This window comes from Spea bombifrons, chromosome 2, assembly GCF_027358695.1.
Source record: "Spea bombifrons isolate aSpeBom1 chromosome 2, aSpeBom1.2.pri, whole genome shotgun sequence".
Classification (NCBI taxonomy): Eukaryota; Metazoa; Chordata; class Amphibia; order Anura; family Pelobatidae; genus Spea; species Spea bombifrons.
The window spans coordinates 48,151,504-48,178,492 of NC_071088.1; the positions used below are offsets into that span (position 1 = coordinate 48,151,504).

Sequence of the window (26,989 nt, forward strand, 5' to 3'; positions counted from 1 at the left end):
AAATGCTGAGAATGCTACAAACACCTGCTTATTCCAAGCAAATTTGAATATATCCTTATTGTCCAAAGCAGTAAAATCATCTCAGGAGGATGTAAAATAAGAAGCCTCTGAACAGAGATAAGTGATCTACATCTCATCAAAAAAAACCTTGTCACAAAACCAATTCAAAATCCTGTTTTACCTGAAACAGATAGACTGATTCTACACCAGATATTATTGAATAACTAGAAGCAGCTCGGTCGAACAAATGGAAGAGAAAAAATGTTGTCAGACATCAAATACGAACCATCCAACCAATTTAAATACATAAAATAAATACCTAAAACAGTTTAATAATGTCCAGGAGAATAGTTTATTTCAAAGGAGAGAAACATTAGAACAAAAAAGAAGTCATAATAAAAAAAACTAGAGGGTCAAAAGCTTAGATTATTATGTAAGGAAGCGTTACTTAACTGTGAGGGTGATAGATAAGTGAAACAGCCTCTCAGAAGCTGGAGGCTTATACAGTGAGGAAATTCAAACAGTTCTGGGATAGGCATATAGCTTCTTATATGTCTTTACATCAGGACAAATGGGGTGACTTAATTGTCTGTATGGATTGTACTGGCTGTCAAATTCTGTGTCTCTATGTGTCACACTTGTCCACCGCCATTTGGGTTCTACAGGTACTTCATGCCACTTAAATGAGAATAATCAGTATTTTAAAGAAAAATATTTTTGTTTTCCTTTAATTATTTGACATGCTTTGGACGAAGCTCTACAGTTTGCTTTAATGTTGTTAACTATGAAATGCTTAAACTGTCCTGAAAACAATTTTTTTGGCAATATGTAAGGCATTTTTAGAACAAATATCTGCATTCATATTATATACATGTTTCTGTAGCACTGCATATGTTCTTTATTGCCCACAATGAGCACCTCACAAGCATCCACACACCAGGAGGCAACAGTGCAAGGATGGAGTTAATAGCCTGCTTTGTGGCGCGGGTGCAGGGGTGTGCCTGTGCGGCAGACAGTACTTGCATTTAAGAAAACTTCCTGGTTATTTATGTACAGGTGAAGGGAGGGAATGAGAAAGGAGGAGGGTCAGACTGGTAAGAACAAGAGAAAGACTGGAGACAGTGTGCACTCGGGAGAACGAGTGTGAGAGAAGGAGGCAACTAGTGAAAAAGAAAGGGAGGTAAAGTTGAAGAGAGGAAGTCAGAAATACAACGTGACGGAGAATGATGTGATACGAGGGAAGGCGACACATGCAGATACAAGCAAACCAGACACGACTGAGAGAGAGAATATACAAATTAAACGCAAATAAAGGCGCAGTCGGGCATTGCTCAACAAGAATAGATTATCAGACTTAGGAAAGGAACTGAAACAGAAGTCAGGCACATTTGAGAGATAAGAGTGGTGGTGTTAGGGTAGTTCAGGCTGCTCTAGGGTAATGCACTCTGTCCACACAGCCTCCTCAACCTGATTTCTGGGACCTTCGGTGCAATCTGTGGAGGAGACAGCCGAGATGAGTGAGATGTCCAGCTTCCTGCACATTGGGGACATCGTATCCCTATACGCAGAGGGGACAGTATGCGGCTTCATCAGCACCTTGGGGTGAGTTTCAGTGCCTGAATATGTATTAATATATTAAGGTGTTTCTGCGGGAATATTGTTGTGTGATGTATGTTTAGTGGGTGGCGACGATATAGTGGCGTATGTGTGGTGTTTGTACAGGCTTTCGGACTGGGAAGAGTTTAGAGAGTGTTGTTTCATTAAGTTACAGCGCTACTTTTCATAATAAGTTAGGGCACGGGGATACAGGTAATGGCCTGCTTTTAAGCACTTGGTCGCCTTACTAAGAGCAGTGAATCAGCACTGAGTTTACATGGATTTGAGTACACATGTAAATGTCTACCTGGGCTTCGTTGAAAGACATTGATGTACTGATAACGTTCCAGATGCAACGTTTAGAAGCATATACTGTAGTATGAGCATAAACAAACCATCAAGTTTTCAATTGCAGGTAAAAAGGAAAAATAAAGGCCTATTTTATTTCCAGCCAGGGAAGCTTGGGCAAGCAGTCTCCCCCATTGCCACACACACATACTATAGGTGCTACCCTTGCCACACATACTATAGGTGCAACCCATGCCCTGTCAGTGCAGAAAGGAGCTACATAAGTAATGCCCAACTGTCCTTGAGGGGCCATGACACACCAGGTTGGAGAAAGGCCATGGTCGTTTATTTACTAAATTGAAATAACCAAACAATGTGTTCTTTCAAAACATTGACATATACCAAAACATTTTCTATTAAAAAGTTATTATCAAATAAAAAACTCTTGGCCTAACCATCACCCAGAGTATTAGACTAATAATTGCCCCGATACAGCCCTGATAGCATGAACTGTCTGCTTTTCTAAGACTGCATTATGAGGGTGACCGACCCTATGACGCACGACAAGATAAAGCAAAAAGGGAAGGGTGGGTTTCTGGCACCTTAGAGTGTGTCTTGTGGCAGTGAGTGAGCCGAGCAGTACCTCAGAAATTAATATTAAAAACTACCTGCATGCAAGCTAGCTGTCCTGCCATGTTACACTGCCTTGACTTAGCACTAAAACTAAATCCCTCTTACCATCCCCACTAGCTACTTGTCCCGCAGGGCTTAAGGCCCACGATATCAATTTAGGAATAAAAAAACAAAAAAACCAAACAAATTGGGAGTGATACTTTTTTATGCAGTGCAGCCGCACAGTGAGTAAATAGAATAATCCACCAATGTTTGATTAGAGCACTGCACTGTAAATGCAGAGGGTGTGGTGTTGAGATGCTGTGCCATGAAATATAGACTGCTTATTGGTAGACTGATGTCTATACTTATGAGATGGGTTTAGGTTTTAGTGCTGCACAAAGAAGTTAAGTAGACTAAGGTAGAGGCGCTTCACTAATAGGCCACTAACCTACTTAAATACCTTGGTTCGTCCTGTAACTGAAGCTCTTAGACTCTGTAAATACACTTTTCCTCCCTGAATGAAGACATAGAAGTAAATAGTTCAAAGATCTGGACATCTTATAGCAGATACAATAGCTTTGCAATCTTGTAAAGAACTCTAGAAAGTTTGCAAAATGCAAGTTGCCCATATACCGATAATACAGACAGCTGGGATACGTAGGCTCTAAGCCATTGTGTTAGTGGAGCATCTTGCTCACTATTGTTAGTTTTGTAGGCATTATGTTTCCCTGTAAATTCCTACACACATGTGATATTCACATTTCTTTGTACCCCATGTCTCTGTTAAATTGCACGTTAGGTTTATTTTTAGTGCTACACAATTTTCAAAAGTGAGGAAATGATTGACTTCTTATTGATATTGTTAGTTGCTTGTGATTATTATGTCCCACTAGCCTTGGTCATTAGGGCTCACATATTTTACACACTAGTGTAATAATCCCACTGGTACATTATATGCCAGTGGGTTTATTATATGGTTCATTATGATGGTCTCTGTTGACCAAAACACTAACTACTTATTGCAGTTCCTTTGATTCAAAAGACCAGTACGATCTCTCCACCTTGGCTGACCATCCCTAAAAATAATTTTTACTTACAATACTTGTCAATCGCATCCAAAAAGGATTTAAGGGAGTGGAAGCCAATATTTCCAGCTTGTAACTAATTTTACAGTTATTGATGTCTCCCATTTTAGCTGGTGGTTGTCAGCAGTCCTGTATTTATATAAATGTGAAATAATAAGGGTCATATGTAGTTGATGTTTTAGTCTACACAAGGATTTTCATGGTAGGATGTGAATCTGATGTGACTAAATAGGAAGAATACATCATACTTTTTTGGCCTGTACTTTTTAAGTTGTCCCTTTTGTGATAAAGGAATACATATGATGCATATTATGTTGAAGTATATCTAGAAATGTCATTATAGATATGTATATACATGTATTCATCCATGTTTTTACTGTAGAAATACACACACATTCTCCTGACTTCATCTCATTCTTTAAGCGGTTTTACACCTCCCCATGCCAGAAATACAAGTCCGTCCTGTCTTAGCGGACCTTTCCCCTTTAAAGTTATTGTACTGTGTTTGTGATAGGATTGACTATAAATTGGTTTTGATTTACAGTAAATTTTACTAGAGGTCATGTTATTTTGTTGCATATAAAATACACCCTCTTGCTAAGAGTCCTCAAAAGGTATTATGTATAAGAAAAAATATAGTAAGTTATTTGTCTGTGTAATGATAGTGAATAGATATTACAAAGGCAGAGCTAATAATATATGGCTATACTGCTGTATCAGTTTGGCATCATTTGCGCTTATCACCTAAATATAAATGTAACAGATATTGTGTGTTAGCATTTTTTTGTGAGTTCTCTATAATAAATAAAATACATTGGCATAATGTGTGTATTGCCTAAGTAAGTATTAAGTATATGTAATAGTGTGGCATTGTGTGATTTTCTGACACTCCTTAATGAATGGGTTAACAAAAGTTATGTCTCTGTGCCCTGCAGATAAAGAAAGGAAATGAATTGGAGGGGGGGGGAGTAAAGGGGCGGGATATGTCCCTTTTTGTCCCTTAATCCAGTCATTGCCACAGGGAGCTATGATATTTTCTTAATAATCTTCCTCCATGAAGAATTACCGTAGTGTCTCAACAGTCAGGAAAAGCTTTTATTGATTTATGTAGTCAATCTCCTAACAATGTATTGTGGCTCCTAATGCCGAAAAGCAGTAATCTCGTTATTAACATCCATGTTGCTCAGTTACTGTATTAATATTGCAAATTATGTTAATGGGGACCTAGTATCCTGAGTGTGCCTATTTAAGGTACTGTAAGACTGTAATTGCTGTAAGCGTCCCATGGAGGGGCCCTGATTATTATGTGTTGATTTCTAAAGAACTATCATGTTATTCAGCACTGTACAATGGTTAGACACTATATAACAATTAGGACCTACAAAAAGGTGATAGCGTCCAATGATCTTACAATTTAGGTATTCTTATACCCGATTATGGAAGTATCCAGCACCATCCCTGATTCAGCATAGCTGTTTAAATTATTGGGAACAATGGTTTGAAGTATGCGGATCCTGTATAAGGAAAATCATGCTAGTTTAATTTCAATGTAAATGGTGACTTTGATTTGAAGTTAACATCTGGGACGTCATGTGCATAAATCTTTTGCTGGGATGGTTTGTTCATCTTTTACTTCTATGTGATCTGAAAAGTTGTGTTGTGTTTTCAATTGTTTGATAACCACGAGAGCACAGTATGTATGTCTATTTTTTGAAGAAAAGGTCAAAAGGTTAAACAATAAAGACAATTGTTCTTTGCCCGTATTTACCAAGGGGGCCAATACTTGTGGCGTCTATCAGAGCCATACCAAACAGGTCTTGTGTTAAATTACTAGAAATTCCAGTGTGTCTGGTTTTACCGCAATAGAAAAGAATTTTAGGATTTTTAAGAACTACCTAATTAGCAAACTCTTTGAAAGTAGCGTACATCTGTATGGATAGCCGTGCAATTTTTTGGTCCTCATCAAAATGAAAGCATACCTGGTTGTTACTTGCAAACTATGAGTAAAGATACACATATGTGGATATGATGACTTCTTAACTGAAGTGTTTCAACATTCAAAGTCATAGAATATTTAAAGTAATGCTTCCCCCCATGTTTCACTATTTGGCTGGATTAATTGTAGGATATTTGTTGTTATTATTATTGCTATATCATATTTCTTTACATAGTCCACATTATACAGACTTTAGAATGGGAATTATATATTATCGATAATGTATGTTATCAAATGGATGGGCTAGTACGTTAAAGCAACATTGTATGGCTTTTCCTGTAAAGCGGACCTGTACACTAATTAAACACATGTAAAAGTTCGAACATTTCTTTTTTCAGGACAGGAAGTAAATTAGATAATGTGGGCTTTGTCCCATGCCGCCATGGAACTTGGCTTTCAGATCATGAACTTTTAAAGAAATATTTCCAAAACAATTCTGCTGACAGAAGTCTGATTTTCTAGCTTCACGAACTAAAATTTGCATCCAGTAAAATGCCTTTGTGTCCAAGAGACTCCAACATACATTAGAAAGTGAAGAGACCAGCACATATTTTCATCAGCTGCATAAATAAAGATGAAGATTTGATCTTAAACAATGCTGCAAGGGAAGAAACCATTTAAAAGCTATGTCTGGGAGACAGACAGTAGCTGCCACCAGATTATGGTGTGAATCATCACTTATTTACTAATTACTCCATCTAACAATTATCTTCTCGATTTACTGGAGCCACTCCCTCCCTGAACATCCTCGCACCCTAAAGGGATTTATATTCTCTGTATAGTTTGCTTTCAGCAGTTTTTCTGGGAGGTATTCAACAATTGACCTGTTTCCTCTCACCTCCCCTGATTTCTAAAAGTTCCGAATTTTTGGAATACATAAGTGTATCATAGTGTTCAATACCCTCAAAAACTAATAGTAAGATTATATAATTTACTCACAATACAAAGTAAAATTGTGTTTGTATTAAATTGTTTCTATTGAATAAAATAAATTATTCTTCTTAGAAATACTTTGTAGACAGTCATCAATAAGTAACTAGGACACATTAAAAGTTTTGTTAATGCCGTGCCCCCTAGCCAAACCACACCCCATAAAACAGACACAGATGGTGTGTCGCTTAAGACGGCAGTTGCTTGACACATGCAGTTACACAAATTATTGCATGTCCTTCATGGAGTGGCTCCTATCCTGGTTTATGCACCTTCATTAAACTTCCTTTGACGATCTAGACTTATTTCTTTGCTCCTGTAATTGATTACTGTATCTAGACCCTCTGCATGATCTTGACTACATAGTCTTAAGCCTGCCAAACCTTTGGCCTGGCTGGCCACACTACTCCTTTAGATTTAATGTTTGTGGGGCTTATTTGTGTTCACTCTTTTGGATTATGGCCTGTGTTTAAAAACATGTAATTTAACGTCACTTGTGCATGTAATTTGCTGTAAAAGCTATCACATGCAGGCAGATACACCCGATTGGCAGTGGACTGACTGCTCATGTAGTGGTCAGCCACATCCGTCCTCCCGTGATCCACACCTGCACAGCGCTTCTGCACAGGTTGGAATGCATGATGTAGGGCATACATCCCTGGTGCTCAAGGACAAGTTTTTTTTTGGTGACCCATCCCCTTCGTCATTGGTTTTAAAAAATTTAACTATATATGTATTACAACTTGCATATTAACTAGCGTAACCATGTTATATTTTCTGTTTACATATTTTCTGCTTATGTTGGATCTTGAAAGCCAGAGAAAATAACAATTTAAAAAATGCATTAAAGCGTATAACGCTGTGAAAAATATTTCTCACCCTTCCACAATCTATGGGGGCCTCTCAGGCAAAATGGGGGCCCTAAACAGGTACTTACCGTATTTGCTCGATTATAAGACGACCCCCCAAAATCTAAATATTAATTTAGGAAAAAACAAAAAGCCTGAATATAAGACTACCCTATGGGAAAAAAGTTTTACTAGTAAATATTAATTCATGTAAACTATTTTTTCTTATTTAATAAAAGCTATGATTGAGAAAAATATATTTTTATTTCCTTTTATTTGCCAACCTGCCCCCCCAGTTATGCACATCTGCCCCCAGGCTTGCCATTCTGCCCCAGAAATGCCTTATACCCCCCTATTTGCCACTCTGCCCCATGATGTGCCTTTTAACCCTCTATATGCCACTCTGCCTCCAGAAATGTCTTATACCCTCCTATATGCCACTGTGTCCCATGATATGCTTTTTAACCCCCTATATGCCCCTCTGCCCCATGATATGCCTTTTACCCCTATATGCCACAACTGCTAACAGCAATCACACTCCTGTCAAGCCAAGGCAGCCAGTACATGCTGGAACCTGGGGATGATAGGAGTGTGAGTACAGCCTCCCTATGCCATGCTACCACCACCACCCCCTTACACATCCATTAATCACACAACTGCTCATTCATCTCTACCCTGGGCCTAATGTCAGTTGTCCTAATTGCTCTAGTCATTCCACCCAAAGGGTTGAGAGATAAGACATTTTTGGTTGCTGCAGAAACTCTCATGTTTGCTTCACATTTCTATGTAACCCCCCCAAACTTCCCCGTCTCTTTGGTGCATCAAAGTAACCTTGGCTATGCCAGCTAAGTATTTATTATAAGAGTTTAACACTGTCTTTAACCCCTTAATGACAAAGCCCATGTAAAGGGTTTTCAATGGGTTTTATATATATATATATATATACACTCGCTCTCTCTCTCTCTCTCACACTCTCACACTATATATATATATATATATGTATATATATATATATATATATATATATATATATATATATATATGTATATATATATATATATATATATATATATATATGTATATATATATATATATCGATCAGCCATGACACTGATAATGTTATCATGGCACCTGTCAGTGAGTGGGATATTAGGCAGCAAATTAACATTTCATCCTCAAAGTTTATGTGGTTAGGAGCAGGAAAAATGAGTGACAAGGGCCAAATTGTGATGGCTAGATTACTGAGTCAGAGCATTTCCAAAACTGCAGCTCTTGTAGGTTCCTGGTCTGCAGTGGTCCAAGGAAGGAAGAGGGGGGCAAAGGTTGGCCGATGTGGTCAAATTCAACAGATGAGCTACTATAGCTAAAGTCGTAAAAAAAAAATACAATGTGCATACAATATTCAATGCCCTTTTGCCCTCTTAAAAAAAAAAATGAAACGTGAAGACTGCATGTTGCAGAGCCTTGCAATAATTAGCAAGAATTCTTTATGCAACTTCATTTTAATTAGTTAAGAGTTTCTTCTTAGGAACTAAAATAGCTGTGGTAAATGTTCAACCCATGATGAATCACCTCTTGGTATTACATACTATGAAGTAATATTTTTCACATGGAAGATTAATCAATGAATATACTCAAAGGAGAAAGACAAAAGATGAACTTAGAAAAAGTGAACAGGCTGGTGTGGGGGGGAGCACACCAAAGGTACTAGAGGGCATGTAGATAAATACAAGGAACCAGAATATCAGAAAATATAAGCTCTTAAAACAACAGTTAATATATCAATTTCAGATGGAAGGAGGAATAAAAAAAATTAAGGGGTCCCTTAAAATCACACAATGTTGGGAAGAATGGAACAGTAAATTAAAAAGTATGGTTTGGCAAACAACCCTTGATAGCTAGGTTGAGGTTGGGGGAAGAAGAGATAAGATTTATTATCAGAAAAGAATTAGCTGATCTTCTCTCCTCCCATTATGTATCGGTCATGAGGATTTCGTCAGTCAATTCTCCGTCTGTATTCTCCTTTTGTTATCCCCCCAATGAATAATGATTATATTAGAATTCTAATCAGCAAATTGTACAGAAGTATAACTTTTTTTATAATCCTATAGCCATGATTATTATCTGTACAGTTTTATTTTGGATGTGGTATTTATTGTATATGCTGTATGCATTGTTTGTCTTTTTTATAAAATAAAAAAAAGAATATCAGAAAATAAGGATAAACATCAAAAGCTTCATATGCAAGCTATCTAGTTTTTCTGTGTTTTAGCCCAAGGTAAAACCTAAAACCTTAGTTCGAACATTATGTTCGTCACAGACTTAAACCTGTATTGTAAATTCTCAAACTATCTCACTATATAGTAGATGAGTAAACTGAAATAGACGCGCTGGAGAAAAGATAACCCAGAAAACCGCTGGCAGACAGAGAATAAGAATCTCCCACACAAATCTCCACAAAGCCAAAAATACAAAGGAAACTTGTGTTGCTGAAATGGTTAAAAACAAAAAACCCATACAAAATAGAATACAAAATGAGTCGCTTTATCCAGCCATCTATATATATCCTTATGAAAAAGATCCTTGCTTTGATAGGGGGTGTGACTATAGTGTCCAATATAACGTCTGCTGGTTCTTCAGTAACGATCCTTAAAAGGACATGACAATAAATTGCAGTACGCGGCAAAATATAAGAAAAGCTATAGTGCAGGTAATTTCAAAACAGGGCGAGTATAATCTGAATACATTTACAGGATTAAGTAGATGTACATACATATTGTACAATATATAAAGACTTGTAGCTGCACCTACATAAACTTTCTGCTCAATGTGTCTTCAATTGCAGATTAAGGCTTCAGTTTTGCTGACATTGGGGTTTGTGTATAATAGTTTTGTGGGTCTACTCACTGTATAAAACATTTTCAGTGCAAGCGTAATAATATAACATGTTTAGAAGACTGTGTTTTCTGTTTGTTTTTTTTTCTTGTGCATGTTCTATAGTTCTCAAAACAAACAAGGACATTTCAGTTTATAGGAAATCCAAACATGTTCAGTTTATTTTTAATCTTATTGTTAACAGCGGGAGATTTAAGGACCAAGGACAAATTTCCCCTCGTAGCAAACATTGTACATATTTTACTCTCCTTCACAGGTTGGTTGATGATAGATGTGTAGTGGAGCCCGCAGCTGGGGATCTAGACAATCCTCCCAAAAAATTCAGAGGTGAGACACTTCTTATATTGTGAAGAATATGGTTTTCTTAGTTTTTTCTTTATGTATAATCACTACAGTGTAGTGCAGTAGTTTTTTCATGTAAATAAATTCCTGTATTGTTTTATATGAAAACTATTTTACTTTAAATGTCTCCTCCTCATATGTTCCTTTTTCCGTTTACCGGCCTCAGATTGCCTGTTTAAAGTATGCCCCATGAATAGATACTCTGCTCAGAAGCAATACTGGAAAGCCAAACAGACTAAGCAAGACAAAGAAAAGATCTCAGATGTCTTACTCCTCCAGAAGCTACAGGTAAATAGTATTTGAACTGTTTGCATGCATCTATTTTAAACCAATTAGTCAGAAAACAAGAACCAAGCTACATTAGAGAAAATGTGTTTTTTTATGTTTACCTCTATATTCCATGATTCAGAGCCCCATAATGGTATAATTCAATAGTAAAATGTACCTGCAAAGTTAAATATTTAGTTTTAAACTCAATAGTGTTCTTCATAATTTCGCTGTTGAAGTGTTGTAGTGCAAAAATGATTCTTACATTCATAAGTAGCCACTCAAAGCCTCTTATTCTCCCTTTTGAATTGTTTTGTTCAGAAAATGTTTACATTGCTGAGTGTCACCTTAAAATTAAGGTTAAAATGTATGCACAGAGAGCACTCACACTGATTCAAAAGGTAGTACTTTATTGTATGTTAAAGTACTTACTAACTATACTGTAGCTTTAAGAAAGCCAAAAAATCTTTTACTTTCACCCCACTGATCTCACCTGAAGTTGGGTCATTTTAGTTAAGTTGGGAGTGGTCGCTGTTTTTAACACCACACTCCTGATGTGTTATTCTTTCTACAGCATGCTGCACAACTGGAGCAGAAGCAAAATGAGACAGAAAATAAGAAGATGCATGGAGAGGTTGTTAAATATGGAAGTGTTATTCAGGTATGAGATATCCATTGCCTGCTGTAAGATTGTACAGCTAAATGAAAGAAACCCAGGAGCAGAAATATTTGTTAATAGTTTATTATATGTATTATATCTACACATCTGCATACCCACATTTTATATCGCCCACAGCTATTGCATATGAAGAGCAACAAGTACCTCACAGTAAATAAGCGTCTCCCTGCTTTACTGGAGAAGAACGCCATGCGTGTAACACTCGATGTGACTGGAAATGAGGGGTCATGGCTCTTTATACAACCATTTTGGAAACTGCGCAGTAATGGAGACAATGTAAGGGAATGCTCTGGGTTAGAAATACAGAGGGAAAAAAATCAGAGGGAAAGAGATGCTGTGTGGGAAAAAAAGAATAATGATAGTCTTTTGGAGACTCCAGGCTGTCCTTTTACTATCTTTTTAGTTAAACCCCTCTCTGCCTTGCAGGTTGTCGTTGGTGATAAAGTGAATCTAAACCCTGTGAATGCTGGTCAACCTCTACACGCCAGCAATTATGAGCTCTCTGATAATCCAGGATGCAAGGAGGTAAAGAGACACAGGGCAGGGCTTATAAGGAAAACAGAAAGAGATCTATCTCGTTGTACATTGTACAGTTCATATCCTTGTGATGGTACTTACTGATTAAAAAAGCAATATGCACTACTGGCCACTTTATTACATACACCTGTTCAATTGCAGCAATTCAGTGCATGTAGACTTGGTCAAGACAACTTGCTGAAGTCCAAACCGAGCATCAGAATGGGGAAGAAAGGGGATTTAAGTGACATATTTGTTGGTGCCATTCACACAGGCTCATCAAAATTGAACAATGGAAGACTGGAAAAATGTTGCCCGGTCATTTAGATGCCAGGGTCAGACTTTGGCGTAAACAACATGAAAGCATGGAACCATCCTGCCTTGTAGCAACGGTTCAGGCTGGTGGTGGTGGAGTAATGGTGTGGGGGACATTTTCTTGGCACACTTTGGGGCCCTCAGTACCAATTGAGCATTGTTTAAATGCGCCAGCCTACCACAGTGTACCCATCTTCTGATGGCTACTTCCAGCAGGATAATACACCATATCACAAAGCTCACATCATCTGCTTTCTTGAACATGACAATGAGTTCACTGTACTCCAAAGGCCTCCACAGTCACCTGATCTCAATCCAGTAGAGCACCTTTGGGATGGATGTGCAACCAACAAATCTGCAGCAATTGCGTGATGCCATCATGTCCATATAGACCAGAATGTTTTCAGCACCTTGTAGAAAGTATGCCACAAAGAATGAAGGCAGTTCTGAAGGCAAAAGGGGTCCAGCCCGGCACTAGCAAGGTGTAGCTAATAAAGTAGCCAGTGAGTGTAGAAACCATGTAGAATCATATAAAAACACTAAGGTCAGTGATTTTCTGTTAGTGATTTACATGAGTATTCATTGTTATTATTCATCTTTTGTTGAAGCTGATTGAGTACAACAGCCTTAAAAAGCCCTGCAAAACAGGACAATACAGTTAACCCCCACTAAAATAAGTTTAATTTAAAATTACATTAAAACGTTTCCAAAACAATTGCACTGAAAAATGTTGTGTAAATATAGGATTTTAATGATAAAATATATTTGACAGCACCTGTTTAAGATAAGATGCACATAAAGAATTTGTGTATTTGATTTGATTACTATTTTTCTCCAGGTGAATTCTTTGAATTCAAACACGAGCTGGAAAATCAACCTTTTCATGCAATACAGAGACTATATTGAAGATGTTCTAAAAGGGGTATAGAACCTTTGCTTTCATCAGTCATGTGTTATTTCTGTTGATCTTACATTTGTTCTTTTCCCTTTCAATTCTTGTTTTTGTATTGATATTTCCACTTTTCCACCAGTCTTCATATTCTTGCCTTTTTTCAAAGTTGGTTACATGTACTAATTTGTCCTCCATTTTTAAAGGGTGATGTGGTTAGACTATTCCATGCTGAACAAGAGAAGTTCCTGACGTGTGATGAATATAAGTCACAACTCCATGTCTTCCTTCGTACGACCTTACGTCAGTCAGCAACTTCAGCCACCAGCTCTAATGCTCTATGGGAGGTGGAGGTATGTAAGGCCCATAGAGGTCAAGCTGTCTATACTGTGTATTAGACTTGAATTTTGGCCAAATTTTTCACATTGTTGGCTCAATTCTTTTTCCTACTCTTTCTGATCGGACAAAATTCGGGGGGGGGGGGGCTTTCTTTTAACTGGGAACAAAACTTGTTGCCAAAAACGTCTCTCTCTCTCCACTCTCTTTTATCTACCCCCTACCAGCTCACTTACCTTCTCCGGTTGTTTTCTCATCTCCTCTGATCTCTCATGGTCATGCCGCATGGAGAAAAACGGCAGGATTTTCTCAGTATAGATATGTCTGGCATTGCAGTGGATATCTATAGCCTTTTTTCTATTGCTGTATGTAACCTTTTGCACACTGTCCTTGATTGTTTCCTGGGTAGTTTGTGTTTGCTAATACTTACCGTATTTATCGGCGTATAACACGCACTGGTGTATAACACGCACCCCCATTTTTGAACAAAAAAACTGAACAAAAAAAACTTCATCAGAATCACTGCTATCTGGGAAACCACACACACACAGTAAGACACACACAGTAAGACACACACACACTCAGACACACACACCCTAACCCCCCTTCTCAGGATCTCCCCTCTCTCTCCCTAACCCCACCCCCGTCACTTACCTTCAACTCCTGTGTTGGAAGCGTGAGGCGTTTGTCTCGGGTGCCGGCGCTTCACTGCTGAGCGCCGGCACCCGAGACAAACGCCTCACGCTTCCAACACAAGAGTTGAAGCGCTGAGGCAGGCGGCGGAGGCAGGCGGCGACGGCGGCGGCGGGCGGCTGAGGCTGAGGATCTCCCCTCTCTCTCCCTAACCCCACCCCGGTCACTTACCTTCAACTCCTGTGTTGGAAGCGTGAGGCGTTTGTCTCGGGTGCCGGCGCTTCACTGCTGAGCGCCGGCACCCGAGACAAACGCCTCACGCTTCCAACACAAGAGTTGAAGCGCTGAGGCAGGCGGCGACGGCGGAGGCTGAGGCAGGCGGCGACGGCGGAGGCTGAGGCAGGCGGCGGCGGAGGCTGAGGCAGGCGGCAGGCGGAGGCTGAGGCAGGCGGCGGGCGGCGGGCGGCGGCGGCTGAGGCTGAGGCAGGCGGCTGAGGCCGCCAGCAGAGGAGTCCTGGATTTCTGTCAGTCAGGGGGGCCCGAGAGTTGCCGAGCGATCGTCTTCAGCAACCGCTCGGCACCCCTTGGGCCCCCCCTGACTGGCAGAACTCCAGGGCCCGGTCGCAGTTGCGACCCCGGTAGTTCCGCCACTGGCTCTAGGATTTATCGGCGTATAACACGCAGGTAGGGTTTCAGCTTCATATTTTAGTTAAAAAAGTGCGTGTTATACGCCGATAAATACGGTAATAAGCAGCACCTGTAAGATTTATTTGATTCCGAATGCTTAAAAGTGTACCCACTTTGAACCTTAACAACATTTTCTGAGAATCCTGCCAAAAATGCTAATTATAGCTTGTTTAAGCCTGCCTGACCCCAGAAAATGTCTGAATGTCATTTCTGTCAACCCCCAAAAATGTGCGAGAGGGAAAGATAACTTATCTATAACAGCCAAAAATTTCAGCAGGGGTTGCCATTAATTTTGGTTTGTTTCATTGAGTCCCTCCTCAATATAGGGGATTCAATAGGCAATTTTTGTAAAGTCACATGTAAAGTCAGATATAGAAAGCCTGGTCAGTAGTGGTGATTGTATATTTCTGTCTAGTTAGAACACACAATGTTTTGGAACGAACAGAGAATTCAATACAAAACCAGATTTGATCCAGACCCATTTAAGTGTCAGCTACATATTGACTAGGTAGAAAACCCTATCCATGCCAAGCCAGGCAAATACCACCCTCTTTATCTATATTAGAAATGGGAAGGTCTGGAAAAAAACGGAAAAATTGGCAAAAAAAACTTTTTTCCCTGTTTTTTTCCAAAGCTATTTTTTTTTATTTTTTTTTTATTAAAACAAAATCGGGTGTGGAATATCTTTTACAATGATAAATAATATGTTTATAACATGGCATTCAAACTATATTACATGAAGACCTTTTTACGAAAGATGCACAAATAATGCCCGTTACTCCATGGAGGAGGATTAGAAGAGATCTTTTGGGTTTTTTTGTGTCGATGGTTCCTTCATTTACTTTGTTTCATTTGTTCTCGTGTATAGCTATGTTCGTAATATATACAGACCTTGTTGTTCCATTTGCTATTTTCTACAATAATTTTGTTTTATTTATTGCATTTTACTGTTGGGATTATCAGTTTAAATTTAGGCTAAATGTTTCCATTATGGAGGCTTCAATTCAAACCTTTGCCTGCCTTGCATGAGATATGATTCAGTATAGTTACAGCCTCTTTCATAGCATATGCTGCCTGTCACATTCTAGATTATTTTAGCAGGTATTGTGCATAAAATGGTTTTACAATCTATGTTCTGATTATTCAAATCAGCTTGTTTTTTGTTTTTGTTTTTTCAAAGGTTGTTCATCATGATCCCTGCAGAGGAGGAGCAGGTCACTGGAACAGTCTCTATCGATTTAAACACCTTGCAACTGGAAACTACCTTGCCGCTGAGGTAAGAATTTAGAATGGGCTAGTTTTGGAAGTATAGCAAGAGGCAAACATATATGTGCTATTAAAGGTGCTGTTCAACTTACTCTGCTGAATGTAGCATCCTGTAACTAGGTGTATCATTAGAAACATAATTCTGGAAATGGGAGAAAATATGTTTTTTTGAGGGGCAGCCATGCTTTTAAATGTACACTGAAACCTTCCAATAAAGAGGAAAGCTGTGTGTTTATCTTTAAATAGACCGATCAGCAGCTTCTCGTACAATACAAATTTTTTTATTGATTTCTCATTGCTCCCTCTGAACAATGATCAGCCCACTTAGCAGGCAGTCTTATATTGCTACTTGCTATATTGCTGCCGGCTTATTTATTATGAAATTCCCTGACTGGCATGCTGGTAAAAAAGCCTGATTCCTGCTACCAGGCAGGGATCAGAGACCATGTGTTTCCAAGTGCCTGAGCCTAGAACCAGTTGCTGCCCCACACCAAATTTAATTTTCAAATCGTCAAGCAAAAAAAACAAAATGGACCGATAACCCTTTGTTGACTTCTCTGAGCCAGAATACTGATAGGAGTTGTAGTGCTCGAAAGCAGGTAAGGCAAGGTGTAAAAAGGATGGCATACTTAGCATACATACCGTATTTGCTCGATTATAAGACGACCCACCAAATCTGAATATTAATTTAGGAAAAAAGAAAAAGCCTGAATATAAGACGACCCTATAGGAAAAAAGTTTTACCAGTAAATGTTAATTCATCTAAACTATTTTTTTTTAATAAAAGCTATGATTGAGAAAAATATTTTGGTTTTATTTCCTTCTATTTTCCAACCTGCCCCCCAGTTATGCACATCTGCCCCAGAAATGCCTTATACCCCCTATATGCCACTGTGCCCCATGATATGCCTTTTAACCCTCTAAATGCCACTGTGCCCCATGATATGCCTTTTAACCCTATATGCCACTGTGCCCCATGATATGCCTTTTGACCCCCTATGTGCCACTTTGCTCTGAAAAAAACCTTGTCTTATAATCGAGCAAATACGGTATTATCACTGAATTTAACTACTTGCCCTTTCTGTGTTGTATCAATCACATTTTGCATGTTTAATCTACATGTAAGTAACCATATCTATTGGATACGTTTACTAATGGGACTGGTAGCTTTTAGGAAAATTATTCAATGTAAGTATCCTTTACTATTTGGTTTGAATTTATGGGGAAATAATGGGGGTGTTTTTTTTTGTATTTTTACCAATATATCACATGATAGGATGCACAGTTTACCCTAAAGTAGGTATCTCTGAGTAGTAGTAGTGAGCTGATCCTCCATTTGTGGCTATGACACTCTCCGTTCCTATGGGAAGGCTTTCCATAATATTTTGTAGGTGTTTCTGTGTAAATGCACAGCCAAAAGTGCATTTGTGTCGTCAGGGGCTGATTTCGAATGAGAAGGCCTGGCTCACAATCAGCTTTCTAATTCATCCCAAAAGTGCTCAATGGGGTTAAGGTCAGAGCTCTCTGCAGGCCACGGGAGTTTCTGCACACCTTACAGGTCAAACTTGAACAGGGAAGGACATTCCCCAAAACAGCCAACAGTTGGCATAATGATCTTCGGCTTATGTGGAGCTGCTTGGCCTTGGGAACCCATATCATGAAGCACCTGGCGCACAGTGCTTGTGCTGATGTTTTTATAGCTGTTAGCAATGGGTGTAGTAGAAATACCTAAATTCAATAATCAGGAGGGGTGTCCACATAATTTTGGTCATATGGTATATAATTTGCTTTACTGAGTTTAAAAGTGCATTATGAAATAATTTATAAGGCACAAATGTATTACTTTTTGTTGTGAGTTTTTCTTTTACACTTTCTAATTTTAGGTGCCCAAGGCACCAGGAGAAGAGCAAGCTAGGAGGAACTGAAATAGTAGCCATGCTTCCCCTTTTCAATGTTACAGTCAGTGTTGCCATTGCATGAGTTAGATTGCCCTGGATATGATTATTTTCACATCGTTTAACCCTGCGCTTCCCTACCTGTATACATTACACTTGTTTCAATAGTACTGTGAGGAGTACTAAGGAGGAGCTGCGGGTACGCATGTTGTTATAATTCATAGAAGTGCCACATTTCACATACACACCGCATTTGTATTGCATGAGTTACACCATCTTTCTCAAGAAGCCCATTAAATAGGCAGTTTTACAGCTGCAAATATGAGGCAGGGTTACTGCTGGATTACTAAAGGGTGCAGCAGAGCTATTTGAATGTTCTGTAGATTGTGCTGTTTCACTAAAGTGTTTCCTGTTGTCTCTTTCAGTTAGCCCTGATTCACTCTGGACCTACAAATTCTGGGATAGTGGCCAATAGTTTACTTGGGGAAACAAGAGATTTATATACAAGTAATATGGAATGGGAGAGGGGGTGAGATGAAAGGAATGAAAGTGGGAGGAGGGAAGAAGCATTTTCTTTTAGCTTACAGATCCTGTTCATACATGTATGGCACTTTCAAATACTATACATAATGAAAAGAATAGTCCCACCCCCCTCCACAGGTTCATGGCACAGGCTAGGGAACTAGGCTTTTACGTTAGGTAAAATTTGTACTTACTAATTCCTTTTAGCTGTGTGTAATTTTTAACTTTTACAACACCTGGGAGATAATAATTTCATTAGTTTTTATATAAAAGAGTTAAAAAGAAGCAATGGTAGTCAAATATAATAATAGAAATCTATTGGCATATACAACAATGGCTTATGCAAGCGATATAAACTGATAGCCTTCTGCAATTTCTCTTTGTAGTGTGAGTAGAGTCTGCTTTTTATGCAGAAGAGAAAATGTTGATGCTATTCTTTAACAGCTTTCCAATAAAACATATCCCTTTGCGTTGTCAGTGGGTGGGTTTTAGAATACAGTTGTGTAGTGATATATTGTTTATATATCACATGGTTGTTAAGTAGTGACAGCATTATGTAGTATATATAATAGATTTGTTCTCTCTTAAACATTCCAGGAAAATCCAACTTATAAAGGGGACGCACCAGAGTCTAAAACAGGATCCTCTAATGCAGTAAGTGCAATTATACAACAGTCAATCCACACAAAAACTGTAAAACCCTATTTAAGAGAATTCTATGACAAATCATAAATATTTTAGACTTCAGGAAACAATGATCAATTGGATAAGATAGGAAAGACAGAGAGGTAGTGGTGGAGCTACACAGAATGGTGTTCTTGTGCATTTACATGTTCTGCCGCTTCCTCTATGAATCTATGAATAGCAGCCTGCAGTGATTCACCCATATGGTGGCTGGGCTGCAGCATCTGCTTTTGCCCTTACAATGGGTTTTCATCCACTTTATCGTTACCTATGTTAAGACTTTTTAAATGTCTTATGTGACCGCAGTGAATGAAACCTAAACCCCTAACACATTTTGCATGACTGAACCTTAACTTTGCTGTTCCCTATTAATCTCTGTCTAATTAACCTAATTCACCTAATATTTCTCACATTTATTTGTATGTTTTTTTCCCTTTCCCTCTTTGAAATTTTTTTTGTCGTTGATGATTTTCACCCCCCCAACATTTCTACCCCTAGTCTTGTATTCCATTTATTTATGTTTCTGTCATGCAAAATAATAGCCCTATTTCTCTACCACAGTAGTTATCTGTATCACGTTGTTTCTCTCCATGTGTCACCATTTTTATTTTTTTTCCATTTTCTTTTCATGCTGTGCATCCTTCCACCTTTCCATTGATCATCCTTCTTCCACTAGGTACTGAACACTCTTCCCAGCCGTAGGAATATAGGAGAGAAGATAAAATATCGTCTGGTTGCTATACCTCATGGGAATGACATTGCTTCCCTCTTTGAACTGGATCCCACCACCTTACAAAAGACTGACTCCTTTGTTCCCAGGTAATAATGTAATAAAGATTATGGTGTAAAAATGCAGTTTAACAGATCATTGACATATTAAATGGTTCAAATACATTTCAATTTCGTGTACCCACAGACATTGGTAAAAAATATTTGTTGTATGGAGGGTCATAAATTCAGGTTACACGCATACTTTTCCTGTGAATGTACAAATAGTTATGTATTCCCATTTTGCCTTTGTGTGCTTAACCAACCTTGATGTTTGCTCCCAAAGCAGCTTAAATATAAGAGATAAGAACTTTTGTGAAAATTGTGAGGGAGTGTGTTTATCTTAATTAGAAAAAATAGCCACTATGTGTTATCTATTTAACTAACCTGATAGCAACGTCTGACATATCAGGCCATGTGTTTAGGTTAAAAGCGTATAATTTAAACCAGTGGGCTACCGCAATGTTGATTATGAATTCTATCGTTCTGATAGAAAAAACAATAAAACTAAATAATAATCCCTAAAAATATTACACAAAAAATAAAAAGAATACACAAAACAAGCATCAAGGTATTCCATATTTATTTTTGTTTTCCTTTGTTTTAGTAAACGAAGGGCAGTGTTTTTTTTTTTAACAACATCTTAAAGCAACTGACAGAATACTTGATCTAGTGATGTAAAAACTTGTCTCATATTGGCTAATGATACAACCAACTATGTAGTTGTATTTGTTGCAGCCTACAAATGCCTTGTGGGCATGTAAAATGAGCATTTCAGAGCACATTGTTACGATGTAGTGCCTTGGTGCATTCAGCTGTTACATTTATGGATCCAATAAAGGAAGCACATGAACTAATATTTGTGTTAACAGAAGCAGCTCTGGAAGTTAGGGTTTGTGGACCATCTTTCTCCAAGAAGACATACAAATGGAAGCCCCTGGTTGAGTTTCTATAACTATTGAACTTCTGTCATATACTTAAACTGTCATTGGTGTGTTGTGCTTCACAGGGAAATGTACAAAGATAAAGATACTCAATGCTTGTGAATATAAATACTTTTTTTTTTTGTACCAGGAACTCCTTTGTGAGATTACGACACCTCTGCACAAACACATGGATTCAAAGCACCAATGTCCACATTGATGTAAAAGAAGAAAGACCAATTCGCCTTATGGTAATTTGGGGTTTGGGAGAAACTGATAAAACAGGAAATTTGTGGTGGGAAGCCATGATAAGCAAAAGGTGGAACTGGACATACTTATTCTTTTGAACCTCATCAGCTATATAACTTTATAACCAATACACAAATATAAGTTTATGATAAAATTCATTAATATCCATAATATTGTCTACAAAAGCATTAAGCCTTAAACTCTTTTTCTACCACTTTATTAACTTTCTTATACTCTCTTGCTTTTTAAATCTTATTTTTTCATGCTTCCTTCTTTTCATTTAATTATTTCCTCTCTTGTGCATATTACTTTATTTTATTTAATATCTCACTTATAGCTGGGCACCTGCCCCACTAAAGAAGATAAGGAGGCTTTTGCCATTGTGTCTGTGCCTGTGTCTGAAATTCGGGACTTGGACTTTGCAAATGATGCAAGTTCGATGCTTGCTAACTTTGTGGAAAAACTGAATGAAGGGTTTGTCAGCCAAAACGACCGCAGGTATGGATAAGTAATTTAGAAGATATGGGGAATTTATGGTGTAATCAATTGGAGAAAAGCCTTTCAGTTATGATACCAAGTGACAAATCATAAAACAACGCTTGTAAGTTTGTTTAGTAAAAGTAAAAAGTATATTTGGGGTAATGTTTAATTATACACGTGTGTGTTGGAATGAGAATGCAAAAAACAATTTCTGAGGATCTGACCTAGATCTATATTTCAAGTTCTTGGGGTACAAATGCTACCAATCCCTCAAAATGTAACAGGATCTAGGCAAGAGATGGTGACTTCTTATCTAGTCCCCAATATATTTTTATTTTTAATAGTTGTTGTAGTCAATTTTGTATAGGCTTCAATGCATTTTACAGGATGCAAATCAGTGTGTGTTTTATGTCTCATGTATTGTCTCATTTATATACGGTTGTCAATTGGATCAGTGCTCCCAGTGAAATTAAATGTGGCAGCCAATTGCAGCATTCAGCTATATACATGATGCTGCTGCATTTTTTGATGGGAGGTAAAGTCTATTGACAACAATTGGAGCATCACAGGAAATGTCTGGGAAATATAATTGATGAGACAGTTTACATCCCTTCCTGCCTCACCAGCAAATAATGCATATTAAAGTACTTTGTGAGTACAAAAATATGCAATATTTACCTGTTTGTTCTTTTAGCAACACAGCTGCAGCTCAGCACACTCTTTGTGGTCCTATTTTTTGTTCTAAATTTGGCTGTCTTAAGCTGCCAATGAGCGGCAGGAAACCACTCACTCTCCCCGTCCTGCAGCTGCCTTTTGGAGTATAGCATGCGTTAGAATGCAAATGAGGACTTCAGCGTGCCTAAACTTGCATCCTGCTTTCTGTGGAGGAAGCCGGAGGATGGCGAAAATAGAAGGTTCATTTTGTAATTCCAATAACTAAAGCAAGTAGGGTAACAATATGTTTGCAATTAAATGCATTATGTGCAAACTGAAGCATTGTATGTATTATACATGTTCAATAACCAGCTTTATGGATGCACTTTTCTATTATACTATTTTTGTGAATGGATGTATAAAAATGTAATGGACTTACAGTTGCTGGGCATGCCAATATTAGTTAATGGTTTAAAGGCCATTAGAAAACCCTCTATAGGTGGGCTAGCTCCTCCACACCCTGTATTGTTTAAGTTTATTTATAGAATGTGTAGGATTAAAAGTAATTTATCTGAGTCTAAACCTAATAAGGCCATTCATTGTATTGTTAAACATTTCCTTATCTGCTCTCTGCACATTTATGATGTAACAATGAGCATCCGTTAGCTACACAAACACAGATAACAGAAAGAACCTGCGCAACCCCACATATACCAGCACTTCAGTGAATAAAAACAGCAAACCATTGTCCTGTGTTGCCTGTTATAAGTGTTTAGATATTCAACACGATTTAAGAGAGCAGCCTTCTTATTTATTTATTGTATGTATACTTAGCATTATTATAAAGCTCAGCACATTTATTATTTTTGCATTGAGACATGGTAATGAAGTGTTAGACATATCAAGGGATGCCTTGAGGGAATAATTCCAGTCTGAGCCTGTTGGATCCCTCTGTCTGTGCTGTGAAATTATATCCATTGAGCCTTCCCTGAATGGTAAAAATACTTGATTGTCCACACCCCAATGACTTCATTCCTTCAGTCTGAGACATGTATACTTCATGTCATAATGAAGGGAGGACACAAATTACAAAAGGTTTAACTATTTTTCCCAATATATTCATGACAGGCATTAATGTATCTTGTTCTGTGTCCTAGCTCTTGGAAAATACAGCTGTGTTCTATTGTTAAAAGGAAAGTAGCCATTATTGATATGAGTGTTCTCCGCACTAAAAGCTCTATCTTTTAGTACTAGATACTTCATGGCATACACACGGTTGGATACCAGTGCCCATTATGTTGGTGAGAGAAAGCAGGCCGCAGAAAGTTATTGGCACTATAATAAGTAAAGCAACTTTCTACTGACACAGCTGTTTTCGGTTTTACCTTATAAACGCCCTTTGGTTTTGTTTGTTGATTGCTCAGCATTATGTTAGCCTTGGTAATTATTCATCAGTCATATTCACGTATAGTGTTTCATAGTGGTTTTGTTTAGAATTTTTGAGCCATTTGCACATTGTCAAGAAACATCTTGAGGCATGTAACTGCTTTTATCATCATACGAAAAATTGGGTCAGTATTGCTTGCAGAAATCTAAAACTCATCAGGCATACAACATTATTTAATACATTCTCTCATCTATAAAATAATTGAGAGGTAAAACTAGTGTATGTGATACACAGATAACAGTAAGAGTATCAATGATTTAAACTTTGCACAGGGCAAATATGATATACTCAGAAGGGAAAGGCAAAAAACTAAATGACAAAATGCGCTGCTGCAGGAATTAAGGCTTGGTTTGGAGATGTTTCCATTATTTGGAAGAGAGCAATGTGCCTTTGAAAGTACTTGTATTTGATTTCTGAATATTTCCTTATAACCCACAATTCTGCCTATGATTCACTGGTCAAGGGTGTGGAAATTTTTGTATGAACGAGTATGCGTGATTAAGGGAATGAATGAGTTTCTGTGAATGAATGAGTATATGAATGAGTGAATTAATGTTTTTGAATGAGTAATTGAATGAGTGTGTGTGTGTGATAGCATGGCATAGTGAGGCTGTAACCACACTCCTTTCATATATATATATATATATATATATATATATATATATATATATATAATATTGTTATTGTTTTTTTTCCAATTGTTAGAAGTAAGTAACGCTCCAAAATTGGACAGAAAATTTCAATAACAATATTAATATATATATGATAGGAGTGTGGTTACAGCTCCTGTCATGCCCAGCCAACCAGTGCATGCTAGAACCTGGGCATCATAGGAGTGTGATTGTTGTTAGCAATCACACTCCTATCATGCCAAGTCAGCCAGTACATGCTGGAATCTGGGTATGCCTGAGCATGATAGGAGTGTGATTACTGTTAACAATCATATATATGTATACTAATATTGTTATTGAATTTTTTTGTCCAATTTTGCGGATATCCATAGGGCTGCAACTAACAAATATTTTCATAATCAATTAGTTGGCCGATTGTTTTTTTTTCCGATTCATCGGATAAAAACATAAGATTTTTTGGTTTATTTAAAATACAAATTGGTTGTTAAAAACAAAAAGCAGAATAAAAAACTTAAGTTACATTAACGTGTCATTGTACTCTGCACACACCACTTTTCTCTTGTCACAATGGCATTTCTCTAATCGCCTTCTTATTTTACAATGACATAATAATAAAAGTTATATTTTAAAGGTACAAGAACCCAAACACAATATTTCTCAAACTAGGTTTTAATACCTAAGGAAGTGTTACTAGTAAATATTAATTCACTTATAAACTATTTACATATTTAATAAAATGTATTATTGAGAAAGATGCATTTCTTGTTTGTACATCTGACCACATGCTTGCTACTCTGCCCCCCCCAGATATGCCTTATACCCCCAGATATATCACTCTGCCCCCCCAGATATGCACCCGCCTGGCACCCGGAACTGCATGTCCTGGGCGTCGGGCGATAAGAATTCCGCATCCCTGCAGGTATAAGTGCTCATTTTGAAAAGTAGTCCTTAAAGACCTTACCCTTCTGTCGTCCCATGTGTGTTGGTTTAGAGTTATTCATTGAAAGAACTGCTGAAGTGTGGCAGTAAGCATGTTTAATTTGCAATATGTGAATTTATATTGTTCTGTTTAATAATTGTATTCACAAATGTATATGTAACAATCTAGCTGTTGCTTTTCACTGCACCTGTAAGGTAATTTTGCTTGTGACTATGTCACTAGGTTTGCCATTAAACTTTTGGAAGATTTGGTCTTCTTTGTGGTGGATGTTCCCAACAATGGTCAGAATGTGTTGGATATCGTGATCACCAAACCCAACCGAGAAAGGCAAAAACTGATGAGGGAGCAGAACATCCTCAAACAGGTTGGAAATAACTGCTTATAACATTCACTTTGAGTGGATATTGTCTGCTACATGTCAGCCTTTTTTTAAGCATTGACAAAGCTTGCAGTGGTATTGCAGACAATATGTGAAGTGCAGAATTTAAATACATACATAAAGTTCAAAGTGGAAAACAGTTTGTGGTTTGTCTAGTTGATTGACTTCTATGAGCTTATACATCTCACATACTGTGGAGCAGTTAACTTTGCTTACCTTAGTTTTCTCACTGAATAGTCCATATTAAAGCACTTTTGAAGTACAGCCTCCTCTTTGTCCTCCATTCTGTACCACTAATTAGCCACAAAAAATTGAAAGGAAAACACTCAGCTATTATAGGTATTAAAGTGCGTATTGTGTTTGGAGTGTCCCTCTAAATGAAAATCCCCGTCATTCTTTTATTACTGTGTCAAACTAAGTTTTCAAAAATATTGTGCGGTTTTATTTATTTTATTTATTTCTCGTAATGTCAGGCACCTGCATATAAGTTAGTATTGCCAATCAAAACAAGCTTATAGTCATAGTTTTACCTGTTAAAATAAAGAAATTTGGTACATGGAAATCTGCACATTTTGGCTTACCATGTCACACTAATCAGATGTGCAGAGATTTGGTTATGTTAACAATATTTTTCAATAGTTCACCTCTTTACACAATTATTGTAATCGTTCAGAAAAAAAATATCGTTTTACACTCATCATTGTTCTCTGAATCGCAGTATGTGGTGAAGCCCATATAGTACACAGAGAAACGGCGAAAGGGAAAAAAGTGTATAAAACTTTTTACTTCTGATTTCTGTCTTTTCCATGCATTTTCCTTATTGTTTTAATTGTTTAGTAGCAGCCTGCCCTTTTCTAAACCCATTGTTTTCTGTTCCAGATATTTGGTATCTTAAAGGCACCTTTTAAGGATAAAGGTTCAGAGGGCCCTTTGCTCAGGTTGGAGGAATTGTCAGACCAGAAGAATGCACCATACCAGTATATGTTTCGACTCTGTTACCGAGTTCTACGTCACTCCCAAGATGATTATAGAAAAAACCAGGTGTGTACTTTGGGTGTTGATAAAAGCCATTTACATCGTACCTTTGTTTTAGATTAGATGACAAGGTCATAATCTAACTATAGGGTCAGCGATTTAGATGTAATGTAAGGAAGTTTTCCTTTACTTAGAAGGTGGTAGGTAAGTGGCACAACCTTCCAGCAGAAGTGGTAGAGGCTAATATAGTGAGAGAAT

At 37.8% G+C, this 26,989-nt stretch overlaps 1 protein-coding gene across 1 annotated transcript in view; it reads left to right on the forward strand.

The window, feature by feature from the left end:
• Positions 1–961: 961 nt before the first annotated feature.
• The window catches only part of ITPR3 (inositol 1,4,5-trisphosphate receptor type 3), an 86,737-nt gene continuing 60,709 nt past the window's right edge, over positions 962–26,989 (forward strand). The window contains exons 1-15 of the mRNA XM_053457841.1: positions 962–1,602; positions 10,510–10,580; positions 10,762–10,883; positions 11,437–11,523; positions 11,659–11,817; positions 11,968–12,066; positions 13,211–13,294; positions 13,468–13,614; positions 16,098–16,193; positions 19,198–19,254; positions 19,961–20,103; positions 21,127–21,226; positions 21,562–21,722; positions 25,600–25,741; positions 26,636–26,797. Coding sequence (XP_053313816.1) covers positions 1,514–1,602; positions 10,510–10,580; positions 10,762–10,883; positions 11,437–11,523; positions 11,659–11,817; positions 11,968–12,066; positions 13,211–13,294; positions 13,468–13,614; positions 16,098–16,193; positions 19,198–19,254; positions 19,961–20,103; positions 21,127–21,226; positions 21,562–21,722; positions 25,600–25,741; positions 26,636–26,797 — 1,719 coding nt within the window. The 5' untranslated portion in view covers positions 962–1,513. The remainder of the gene's footprint in view (positions 1,603–10,509; positions 10,581–10,761; positions 10,884–11,436; positions 11,524–11,658; positions 11,818–11,967; positions 12,067–13,210; positions 13,295–13,467; positions 13,615–16,097; positions 16,194–19,197; positions 19,255–19,960; positions 20,104–21,126; positions 21,227–21,561; positions 21,723–25,599; positions 25,742–26,635; positions 26,798–26,989) is intronic.